Source organism: Zeus faber (assembly GCF_960531495.2).
Source record: "Zeus faber genome assembly, chromosome: 1".
Taxonomy (NCBI): Eukaryota; Metazoa; Chordata; class Actinopteri; order Zeiformes; family Zeidae; genus Zeus; species Zeus faber.
The window spans coordinates 36615505-36628352 of record NC_137193.1 but is presented as its reverse complement, the minus strand read 5'-3'; the positions used below and the strand labels follow the sequence as shown (position 1 = coordinate 36628352).

At 43.2% G+C, this 12848-nt stretch overlaps 1 protein-coding gene across 1 annotated transcript in view; it reads left to right on the top strand.

The window, feature by feature from the left end:
- Window positions 1-12848, top strand: part of LOC307247967 (E3 ubiquitin-protein ligase rnf213-alpha-like) — a gene marked incomplete at its 5' end in the record, with an annotated part of 70626 nt that overhangs the window by 16718 nt on the left and 41060 nt on the right. The window contains 6 exons of the mRNA XM_080024142.1: window positions 8670-8822; window positions 9175-9791; window positions 10071-10230; window positions 10312-10529; window positions 10992-11129; window positions 11741-11866. Of these exons, the coding sequence (XP_079880268.1) occupies window positions 8670-8822; window positions 9175-9791; window positions 10071-10230; window positions 10312-10529; window positions 10992-11129; window positions 11741-11866 (1412 nt within the window). The remainder of the gene's footprint in view (window positions 1-8669; window positions 8823-9174; window positions 9792-10070; window positions 10231-10311; window positions 10530-10991; window positions 11130-11740; window positions 11867-12848) is intronic.

Sequence of the window (12848 nt, the reverse complement as noted above, 5' to 3'; positions counted from 1 at the left end):
CAACATGTATCTTTATAAAAATGAATCATTAATATTTGTACAACTCTGAATTTAAGGGGGATGGCACCAATATGACGACGTGATCCGTCCAAAACTGTCAGAAAGTTGGTGGAGAAATGCCGAGAAATACGTTATAGATGGGAGAAATCACGCTGGGATGACTATGCTGGGGAAAATCTTTGATCAACCTAAAACCTGGAGCAAACAAGGTTTGGAGGACTTCCTCTACATGATGCAACAGTTCTGTCATGGATACAGCCGTGCCTTGGTCCATGACAGAGGACAGAGAAATTGGAGCATACCATATGGTGAAAAACAGGTACATTGAAGGGTTAATAATACTGATCCTTGGTTGATTTGGACACATAGGGATCTTTGAGTCCAAATCCAGCAAGGAAACAAAGATGTCTAACGTGTATTGTTTTTACAGGTTCAAAGGCTGTTGAGCGAATTCCTTGTGAACCGTGTGATTTCCCAGCAAGGATCCGCCCACTTCACTCATCAGCTGTGTGCAGGAGTTACTGCCATACTTGTTTGCACCAAGTATCTGAAAGGTCTCCCGCAAGACCCACTCTCGAAAATATGTGACCTTCTCTGCCTGCCTAAAATGCCACCGCACCATTTCAAAGACTTTTGGGAAGAGTTCACAAAACCTCTAACAGATCAAATGGGGTAATTAATTATATTAGTAACATGCTGATGAAGATGATACGAATATTTGTCAGAACATGTATTTTCTCTATTAAGGATGATGCCAACTTCACAATGTGTTAGTTCATTGATGCCATTTGAAAGTGTACTTTTCATCCAGATAAACACACTCTTCTCTACTGTAGGGTTGCAGATGCAGTTCAGAGGTTGTGCAGTGCTGCTAGAAGTGCAAATGCCAAGAATTGGTTCTTAGTTCTACCTCTGATTCACCTGCTGAGAGGAGAATGTCAGCCTTATGAACCGGCTTCACCGCTTAGAAACCTAAAGTTGGAGTCTTGGACAGGACACGGGCCAACATACAAGTAAGCTGGACTCTTAATTAGTCAGGACAGGTTGGTCACTATACAGGAGCTCTGGGTACGAGGAACAATTTCTTCCCTACAAAGGCATTTGTTGGGAACATTTTTCAAGTCACGAAGTTGATTTGCGTGTGTGTGAGAGATTATTTCAAGCTGATAGCTGATATGCATGCCAACTTGACATAGTAGCGATCTCTTGAACTGCTTTACTGCCATTCCAAAAAAAATCCCTGACAATTCACTGAATCATCCAATTTGTTGGTGTCTTTCTGCTGCATCCCTCGGACAAGTGCAGCACGATAACAATCTGTGTTTCTGAAGGCTGCAGTTATATGATATGCCTATATTATATTCCCTTTTAACTTCAGGATAGCAGCAGACATTTACATTTACATTTACATTTAGTCATTTATCAGACGCTTTTATCCAAAGCGACTTACAAGGGAGAATAACATTCAAGCTACAATGCGACAGAGACATTAGTGTAACAATAAATACTGCTAGGTAGTGCTAAGTAATTGTAAGTTAGGATAGGAGGTACTCACTGAAGAGCTGGGTCTTCAAGTGCTTCTTAAAGACAGAGAGGGAGGTCCCTGCTCCGGTCATTTTTGGCAGCTCATTCCACAAACGTGGAACTACCAATAAGAATAACCTGGATTGCCGTGGTTGTACGGCCGGCAGAGCCAGGCAACGCTCATTTGATGAGCGCAGCATCCGGGGGGCAACATTAGCTCTTACAAGAGCACTTAAGTAGGCGGGAGCATTCCCAACAATCACTCTGTAGGCCAGCATAAGAGACTTGAACTTGATGCGGGCGGCTACAGGTAGCCAGTGGAGCTCGATGAGCAGCGGAGTGACATGTGCCCTCTTTGGCTGGTTGAACACCAGTCGCGCCGCCGCATTCTGTATCATCTGTAGTGGCTTCACCGCACAGGCCGGCAAACCTGTTAAGAGAGCGTTGCAGTAGTCGAGACGGGACATCACCAAGGTTTGTACCAGCAGTTGAGTGGCATATTGGGTCAGGTACAGCCTGACTTTTCGGATGTTGAATAGTGCGAAGCGGCAGGACTGGAAGACGGTGGCAACATGGTCCGAGAATGTCAGTTGGTCATCAATAATGACACTTAGATTCCTTGCAGCCTCGGTAGGAACAAGAGATAGAGAGTCAATTTTAATATCAATGTTGTGATATTGTTGTGGGGCACTCCTGTGGTGAGGTTGGGAGGCACAGACAGCTGGCCTTGCCATGTCACACTGAACGAGCGCCCAGTAAGGTAAGATTCAAACCAGGAAAGTGCACTGCCCGATATGCCCATACTTGAGAGTATGGACAGGAGTATGCTGTGATGGACAGTGTCAAAAGCAGCTGATAAGTCTAGCAGAATGAGAACCGAGGATTCGGCAGCAGCTCTAGCAGTTTTTAAGGCCTCTGTCACAGACAACGGCTGTTTCGGTGGAGTGACCACTTTTGAAGCCAGATTGAAGTGTATCGAGAAGGTTGTTTCTTGACCGGTATTCTGTAACCTGTCTAGAGACCGCCCTGTCTATGGTTTTGGAAAGGAATGGAAGGAGAGAGACCGGCCGATAGTTTTCTACTTGATTGGGATCGAGTGAAGGTTTTTTGAGCAGTGTGCGACCCTACCCACTTTGAAAGTGGAGGGGAAAGTGCCGAAAGTTAGGGAAGAATTAATCATATGTGTGATTGCCGGGGTGATAGTCGGTGATATGGCTTGAAGGAGGTTAGATGGGATCGGATCTAGCTGACAGGTAGTAGGACGGCTACATGTTAGTAGTTTAGATACCTCACTTTCAGCGAAGGGGGTGAAACCAGGGAACGATGAGCCTAGGGCTGGAGAAGACAGGTTGTGAGTAAGTTGTTTAGTGAATTGGCTGCTGATGGCTGCCACTTTGTTAGTAAAAAAGGAGGCAAGGCAGTCAGCAGTGAGGTTAGTAGCTGGGGGAGGTGGTGGAGAGTAAAGCAGAGACTTGAAGGTGGAGAATAACTTACGTGTGTCTGTGGCACCGTTGATCCTATCGTTGAAGAAGGCCTTCTTTGCAGTAGTGATGCTGGAAGAGAAGGAGGACAGCAGTGTCTGGTAGCTTGCAAGATCTTCAATTGTTTTGAATTTGTGGCATTTCCTCTCGGCTGCTCTGAGGTCAGTGCGCATTGTCCGGAGGGTGTCAGTCAGCCAAGGGTGCGACTGGGTTGATCGAGCAGGTCTGGTGGATAGTGGACACAGGCTATCCAGACATGAGCTCAAGGTGGAGCAGACAGAATCAGTGGCATCATTAACCTGCAGAGAGGAGAAAGTGCCGTGGGGCGGAAGAGAAGAGGAGAGCACAGAGGAGAAGTGGGTGGGAGACAAGTTGCGGAGATTGCGGCGGATAGTAACCATGGGTGGGGAGGTGGGGGGTTGTTTTGGTAGCTGGACATTGAAGTGGATGAAGAAGTGGTCTGAGAGAAGAAGAGGAGTGACCCTTAGGTTGTCCGTGGTGCAGCTCCGAGCAAGAATGAGATCAAGCTCTTTGCCAGCCTTGTGAGTCGGTGGAGTCGGGACCTGTCTAGGTCGAATGAGCGAACCAAAGACAGGAAGTCAGCCGAGCTCGCACTGTCCAAGTGGATGTTCATGTCTCCGAGGACGAGCATGGGACACTCGTGCTCAGGGATTGATGACAGCAGGGTGTCAAGCTCATGTAGGAAGTCACCTAGTTGTCCTGGTGGACGGTAGATGACGACCACATAGGCTTTCACCGGAGCATGATATTCAAAGGAGACAAAGTTGTTTAAAGGCAGCAGTGGATTAAATTTCCATGTGTTGGAAATTAGCAGGCCAGTCCCACCACCACGCCAGATAGTCTGGATGTGTGGGAGAACGTGTAGTTTGTGGAGAGTGCAGCCGGGGTTGCGCTATCTTCCAGTTTAATCCACGTCTCAGTGAGAGCAAGGAGCTCCAAGGAGAGGTGGTTGGCATGACCAGAAATGAAGCCCTAGTACTGTAGCTGAAGCAGCAGAATCTGTTTCCGTAGTAACCCTCCTTTTCCTGATATGTGTAATACATAAATATCACTACCTGCCAATGTACAATCCAATACACAAACATTCAGAATCAGTAAATGCAAAGAGCCACATTATGTCATGTTTTGTTAATGGTTTAATTGGTGCTTGGTAAGGACTTTTTCAATACTAACAGATATTAAAGATTAATAGTTTGCCACATTAAATTTAAAATTAGTAAACCTGTATTTTTTTTTCCTTTCTATATACTTCAGCAGCCCGCTCACTCTGATGAATGGAAATCAACACTTGGTTGACATTGATCGTCTCCTGGGATTCCAGTGGTTGTCGCTGTTGAATCTGGATGATGCAAAGAGATTCTTATCCAATGCTCATGTGGAGCTTCTGGACATCCTTCATTTCCTGCAGTTCAGTCTGGGAAAAACATCGAACAGGGATATTGAATACAAGGTTTGTACTGTTTTATCATTTTCAAAATAAATATATATATTCTGCATAACACTATCAACAATATTAGTCTCCAGTTACACTTGTAGTATATAACAGTGTTGTATTAAATAGGTTTAATTAAAAAAACTTGGTTTGCTTTGACAGGGTCTGGGAAATTTGGTTGCTGTTCTCATCACACGGGCAAACACTCAGCAAAACAGGTAAACTTAATATGGCTGCAATGGTCAATGGTGGTCTGCAAATCCACATAAGCTTAAGAATTGTTGGTCCATGTGTGTCAGTATAACAAATTATGATACAATGACACTTGTAAATTCACCTCAAAAGAGATGGAAATATGAGCCTCTGAGGTTTATATCCTTGAAAACATTTCAAACGTTTAAACTTTGTATTCAAACTGAAGCTACAGCTGAACCCAAATCCCTACACTCATAGACAGATGTATGAGTGCAGTACCAACAATAGCGGCATCAACCACACAGCACCGGAGGGCCGCAGGGCTGCTTCCATTGACACTGGGCTTCAAGTCAGAACATTCATCCCAAGTATGAACCTTACAGCCGAGGGAACAAAGACCTGAAACCAAGCTCATCCAGCAAGAGGGCTTGTCTGTCCTGCTCAGTTGCGCACACATTTGAGTTGTGTCCATAGGAAAAGGGAAGAGTACAACGTCTGGCTACTTGTGTGCCATTAGTAAGGACTGTGACGCCTGTCTTGTTAAGCGTGTCGTTTAGAGGTTTAAATGAGCATGTTAGACAGGTCAGTCCCCCCCCCCACCGGCTAATTCATCTACAGTAAAATTAATCAACATTCACCATACAATTGCGCAAACACTCCCTTTAGGAGCCATCAATTTGATGTATTTTAGTAACTTACAAACTAACATGATGTTGGGGAGAGGAGAACTATCAAGATATGAAAACCTGGGTGGACATGCTGAAAACAATAAATTAGAGGATTGGGATTTCTCTCACTGTAATCTATTTTTTTCTTTACAGTTATGATGGAGAATACATAGAGAGTTGTTTCAAAACAGCAGTGGGACTTCTTGGTATGATCTGCCGTTTCTCAATGGAACAACGTCACTGTGACATTCCATTACAGTTCCTGGACTTGGTCCGTCTGATCGCAAACTCATTCGATGATGCCAAGGTTGGAATCTCATGGTCCTTATCGAAACAGATTTAAATGGTTACTATATAAGTTGTTTTCCTCTTACCAAGTTTAATTAACCTTGTGTTTAAATGATCTTGTTGCAGTTTGGAGAGAGACTTCATATAGAGGCACTGGAAGAGACACTAGAAACAGTGAGAGAGTGGAGAAGAAATACATTTCCGAAAAAACTGCTTAAGAGTGGTCCACATTTTAACTCAACAGAAGAGATTAAGGTTTGACTTTTCACAGCTTCAGTTAATTGTTTAGCTTGATAACAATGTAACACATATGGTTGGCAGGGTCAGACAGGCATAGCAGCACTTACTAATGCAGAGTGCAAACGGTTATTTTAGCCTGATTTTCCATTTGCCGAACAAAGCTCAAAGCGACCAATGATCAGAATGAAATTGGAAGGTCACTGGGTGACCACTGTGTTCACGCGATTTGAGGGATCGCCGAACCACATGCCTGACAGATATCTGGCAGGGGAAATGGGGGGGGGTAATATAGAAGTGTATATGGAACGCTTGTAATGTATATAAAAGTAATCGAACATCAAGTGTTTTCGTTGCTTTTGACTCTTTAGGACTTCAAGTAGTAATTCAAGATTCAAGACGCGACTAAAAAAATAAACCTTTGTTCATTATAAAAGCTCCACTCGTTTTTGCTGTAACTTTTGGCAAAGTCACGTGGAAAAATACACATAGTCCACCAGGTCTTGCGTGTGTTTGTGCGAGACAGCAGCTCTCGCCAAGTGTAAGATCATGTAGTAGTGTAGTAGTATTGTCGTCTGAAAACCCCCATCTGGGGCACATCGTGTAGTTTGAACACTGCTACGTCCACAAGACAAAAAAAAAAGTCTGAACGCCCCAGTGACATTAGGATGTTGACAGTCGTGTAGTCTGTAGGCGCCCTCAGTGTTCATCAGTAATAGCAGTAGCTAGTAGACAATAGATAGATGATAACAACTGTGCTAAAAGATGTTTGTATTTCATTGAATCTTGCCTGGAAGTTCTCGCTGACATTCACTGTGGGAAGCAAGGTGCCAAAGTTCTCCCCTTGTGTCATGCTCTAGGTTTGGAATCGGCTAATCTCCTTCACCTGCAATCAAAATAGATCCACTTCATTCTGGACAAGCCCCTTTGTAGATGACTTTGAAGGAAAACTAAGAACGGTAAAAGTGCCTTTTATTTGACTATACATGGCTTTGTCTGGTAGAGTTTGAAACGCTTCACTTAGGAACGCTTTGATTCAGGAAAGCCCAATGGACAGGATCAGCATCTACTGCAGTGATATAGACAACCTGCACACAAGGTGGCCGTCGCTGTCTGAATCAGTGGAGAAATGTGCCTTCGAAGCAGTGGCCACTATTTGTCAGGTACGTTTTATACAGCATGTAACTGCTGGGATTACAGTTAAATGAATTGGTCATTGTTGACAAGAATGTCGGGTGGCGGAGTCCTCATACAAGCAGCAGAATACAGAGATTTTCTGATTGGGGGCAGCTGACCATCCGTTGATTCACATTCAAAATCAGGGCAGTAGTAATGAAAATGTTGGCTCTTTTTGAAGATTCATCTTTTTACAAGTGACTGAGTGACTACAGTAAAAGGATTTGTTAAACTTTCCAGCTCTTTTTCCATTGATTCAGGAAGTCAGAAGAGTCGGGTGCTCTTGAGTTGTGAAGTTTTTAATTCTGTCATGATTTATTTAGGGGGAATGCAAAATGTTAATCAACCACATTCTATATGAATGATGGAGAAAGAGCTGGAAAGAGCTGGAATTGGTCCCTGGCACCACTATGTGGCAACCCACTGCTTCTGGATGCTCAGGATGGGTGAAAACTCAGCGGGCTCATTTTCCCACAGGGATTAATAAAGTGTTTCTTCCTCTTCTTTAGCTCTCGACTAGGACCTTCCCTCCTGCATCCTGGTGGTTCATGATTCATGTTTAATTTTCCCTGTTTAGGATAAATCTCGAAAAGAGATCAACCATCTGTTGGAGAAACATGATGTCAGAAAGTTTAGGAAGCTGATATCTGTGATTGTCGTGAAGTCCTGGCCCACTGATGAAGCTGGACATTTCATAGCAAGCGAGGATTTGGTGATGGAGCATCTTTTAAACTGGCCCCTGGCCACAACAGTCTTTCAGGCGGAAGGTGCTTATCTACATATTACTAAATACATGAACACCCACTGTGCACATACAAGTGGAATGCCAGTTTATTTGGACAATTCATTTCACCTGTTAGCATTAGAGAAAGGTACACAGACTTTTCAATATTCAGGTTGTTCACTGTGGAAACTGATAACACTGGTCCTCTAGTATAAATTGTCTAGATATGGACAACATATGACTTTAAACACAGGGTTCAAATGCAACGATCTTCGTACTTAAGAAAAGTTATCTCATAGTGTAATTTAACTGCTGCAGGAGCCAAAAGATCAAATTTCTTTATATATTTAAAGTAAACACAACCACTGTAGAACTGAAACAGTTGCATGAAACACAGCAGATTATTTTTCAGGCTATTTTCAAACTCTGCTTGTTTTCCAGTTGCAGGAAAAAAGATTGACCCGTTGACACCGGATGCCTTGTTGAGAATGGAATCAGCGATTTCAGCATTTAGATCCACGTCGGAAAAGTTCTTCAACGGCAATATCCAAATGAAAACTCTGAACAAAATCCTGCATAACGCGGATTGCTGCCAACAGTTTGCAAAATTGGCAAAGATAGGTGAGGATTTTTTTTATCTACAGCTGCAGCTGGTTTTATATCCGTTTATTTATACATCGTTTTACATTGACATTTAGTTCTAGCTTCTGTCATATCAGTAATAATCTGTATCTGAACTGTAACATAAATTGATCATTTAGATTTGTTACTTCCATTCCAATGCTGAAAAATGTATTATTATATTCACAAAGCTTAGTATGGCTGGAATACAATACATTGCGGTGTTACTGAGTCTGATGTTTTCCCAGCTAGAGTTAAATTATGGGTAATTGTCTACTGTTGTGTTAATTTTCCTGTCCCAGACGGACTATGTGAAGATGGCCGCTGTAACGATAACGAGGAAATGACATGCCTCCTGGAGCTGAGAAAAGCACAAGTTAAAGCTATTCAGACAGAGAGGGAGCTGGTCAAAGGCCTTCTGCAAGTCTGCCAGGAGGTTCCCAAACATGTCAAAGGTCAGTGGACCTGGTACATAATCAGAACAGCACCTTTTACTTTGTTTTGTCTCAGAAACACCATGAGTCAGTATGAGAAATTTAAAATCTGATCGACTATTGGCTGTTGTATTTGTATCATGACTTTTCATGCTCAGTCCAAAAGAAAAATTGTAACGGGGCATAGTTCAACAGCAAGAGGTTCAAAAGCCAAATCCGATCCACGATCAGCCTGTCGTGGTACAGTATGTGCAGTACCATAATACATTTTACTTAAACCTGCAGATGACTTAAGCTGCTTAGAATTGTATTTCTTCAGCAACAGCCTGTTTTCAAAGCAAATTCTGTATTGATATCTAACTTTAACCTACAGTTGACTTCAATGGCCTGGATAACAAATTGGCTCAAAACATCGAGACAATGACCCTGGATGAGTTAATAGAAGAAGTGCGGGGGGCATCTGGTGAACAGACCACAGGGTTGGTTAAATATTTTGACCTTGATGAAAACACACGTCAAATGGCCTCTCAACTACAAAAGATAAAGGAGAGCTCCATTTTCAAAGTGTGGTGGAGCAATCGAGTGGAGGAGCTGTCAAGAGGAACAAGTGAGGAAGAGGATGGCGAGGGGCCCCACGAGCATGAAGAGATTTACACATTGGACCAGATCCACAGCCAGATATTCCAGAGCTGCTATGACAAGTACCTAAGAATCTACACTGGTCTGAAAAATGCAACACTATCCCTGGAGGAGGTGGACGACATCTTTGAAGACTACAGAGAAAGCGATAGTGAGATGAGGAAAGAGCTGGACATCATGTGCAAGATGGACACCAGAGATGGAAGGAAGTGGATCACCGAGAGGATCCGGCAGCTTGGAAAGTACCGAGATCTCCATCGTGCGTTGGAATCTGCCAAGCTGATCCTGGAAATGAGTCAGACCGTCTGTCCCAACACTGATTTCCCGGCACTGGAGCCATTCCGGGAGATGGTGCGTAGTGAAACCTTTACAAGGGCTGTTTCTGTCACACCTAGCCAATTGTTTTTACAAATTAACAGATTTTTATTTTATAGTCTGTGCTGTCAGCAGGCTTGGCATACAACATAGAGGAAAGTCACTTTGTTTTAACTCTATCATCTACATCTATTGAAAAACATCTTGTATATAAATGTCTCACTCTCGACATTGAAGATATTTGAATGAAATATGTCTAATACTGACTTATCTAATCTATTTTATACTGACTGTAATCTTAACCTTTTCTTTTAGAATGAGCCTGGCTTAAAGAAAAAGAAACTGCATGAGATTAATGCTCGTTTGTTGGCGACTGAAGATATTCTTGGGGGCATAACAGATGACGGCAGAACATGTCTCAGGAAACTCGGTCTGAGCAAAGAGTTTGTGCAGTGGGTTAAAGAGGCCCTTAAAGGTAAATATTGGCTGTTCTTTTGAGAGGAAGGGAACATCTTCACAAAGTTGTATTGCTCAAACCGTAATGCTGTCATTGCAGATATCAACGAGCTCAAGGTGTTTGTGGACCTGGCCTCCATCTCTGCCGGGGAAAACGCCCAGGATGTTGATCGTGTGGCTTTTTTCCACGACAGCATCCTGGGATACTCCTCAGTTCTCTACGGACTGGAACCAAAGTCAGACCTGCAAGCCTTCAAGGAGGCGCTGACCAACTTGTGGAAAGCCTTAGAAAATGACAAGAACTTACCAAAGAAGCTGGTTAGATTCCATTCTAGAAAATATTTCACACCTCACCCATTTACTCATGGTTTGTGATTCATTATTTAAAAGGGAAACAGGATTGCCACAGTTCGCTATTTCGACTTATTATCTTGTTCATGTCTAAACTGGACTGGAAAGAAGCATGGACTGGGTTAAGAAAATGTTCATTCAAGTCTGCTTCTCCGGCGCATCGATTAAAGCCAAAAATTGAGCAAAGAGAAATATGCACTGTTGAATAAATTTCTCACTTGATTTATTGTACATATTTAAATAGAAAAGATACAGCTTAGCAAACAAAATCATATAAGTTTCTTCAGGTCAGAAGTCTCACCTGTTGCTGGCTTCCTTTTAGAAAGATCAGAACCAGTTCATACTGTGTATTGGAAATCAGGTTGATCCTTATAATTATTTAACAAACTCAACTAATTCAGCCCCCTTGTGTTTGTGTCATTGTTTCAGCGGGACACTGCACGTCACCTGGAGTGGTGGAAGACAGTGAAGGAGAGTCATGGATCTGTTGAGCGCTCCTCTCTGTCCTTGGCAACCTCCATCAACCAGAAGGGAATCTACATTGTCAAGGCAGGAACCCAGAACAAGGCAGGTTCAACGTTAACATTTTAAATTATCCATTCTTCTAGTTGAAAGTTGGCAAAAATTATGCTATATGATCATTTTTGCCAGCCACATCTCACTATACAGTATAATCTAACTATAAAGGAAGCACTCTCTGTCGGGCTGTCTGTCTGTTTGTCCTTTGATTATCTCGAAAACCGTTCATCCGATCTACTTCACACTTGGCGTGTGTGTTGCTGGGGACCCAAGGACATGCAGTGTCTAATTTGGTGCAATTTGGACATTCAACACATGTAATATTAATATACTTTGAATAAACAGCAAACAGCGAGCCAACGGGGAGCGGGGCTTCAGGGGTCTGGGACTGAGTCACAAAGAGTGTCTTTCCCAGGTGTACAACTTTAACCCACAGTTTTATCTTCCATTGTGGAACACAGGATGAATCATTGACATTTTGTTCAACTGTGCTATTAACATTTCTCAGAAAGTCTTACATTTTGAACAGGCATGTACTAGTTTAAACAACGATGGTCAGATAATCTGTGTTCTCCAAATAAATGATAATACAATTCATACCATTTTCATGTTTTCTCCAATAGTTTATTTTAGAGAATTCCTTGATGCTGCAAATTCAGGAAGGACACACAGAAAGCTCAATACGCACCTACAACTTAGAAGAGCTGAGAGAGCTTCAGAACAAACTGATGTTGATGTCCAGGAGGGGTCAGCAGCACCTGAATGAAGTGGACCACTTTGCCGAGGTCTGGTGTTGTAGACAGATATCTTTCACATTTTCACAAGATTTATTGTTACAAGATTTGTTTGGTTGACCTGTATTATCTATTCTTTACATCAGGGCTGATTTGAGATCACCAATCAGGCACAACATTAAAACGACCATTTATAACCACAAGAATTGTGCAGCTCCCCTTTGTGCTGCCAAAACAGCTCTGATCCGTGGAGGCATGGACTCAACAAGGCCTCTGAAGGAGTCCTGTTGGTATCTGACACCAAGAAGTTAGCTGCAGATCCTTTAGGTCCTGTAAGTTGTGAGGTGGGGCCCCCATGGATTGGGCTTGTTGTTCCAGCACATTCCACAGATGTTTGATTGAATCGGACCCGCACCATGGCCTCCACATGATGTCGAAGAAAACGTGATCATCAGATCAGGCCACCTTCTTCCATTGCTCCATGGTCCAGTTCTGACGCTCACATGCCCATTGTAGGCGCTTTCGGCAGTGGACAGGGGTCAGCATGGGCACTCTGACCGGTCTGCGGCTATGCAGCCCCATACACAGCAAGCTGTGATGCACTGTGTGTTCTGACACCTTTCTATCATAGCAGCATTAGCTTTTTCAGCAATTTGTGCTACAGTAGCTCTTCTGTGGGATCGGACCAGACAGGCTATTCTTTGCTCCCCATGCGCACCAATGTGCCTTGGGCACCCATAATAATAATAATAACTTACATTTATATAGCACCTTTCAAAAAACCCAAGGTCGCTGTACAGGAGAGTGGCAAGGGGGCGGGATTAAGGGAAAGTGGAACAAAACAAAAACAAATGAATAGTTAAACTAACTAACTAATGGGGAAAGGCCATGGTGAAAAGGTGGGTCTTAAGGGTTGTTTTTGAAAGTGTCCAGGGTCGGGACGTTACGGATTATGGGAGGGAGAGAGTTCCAGAGGGTGGGGGCTGCCACGCTGAAAGCTCTGTCTCCGAAAGTTCGTAATCTGGTACGGGGA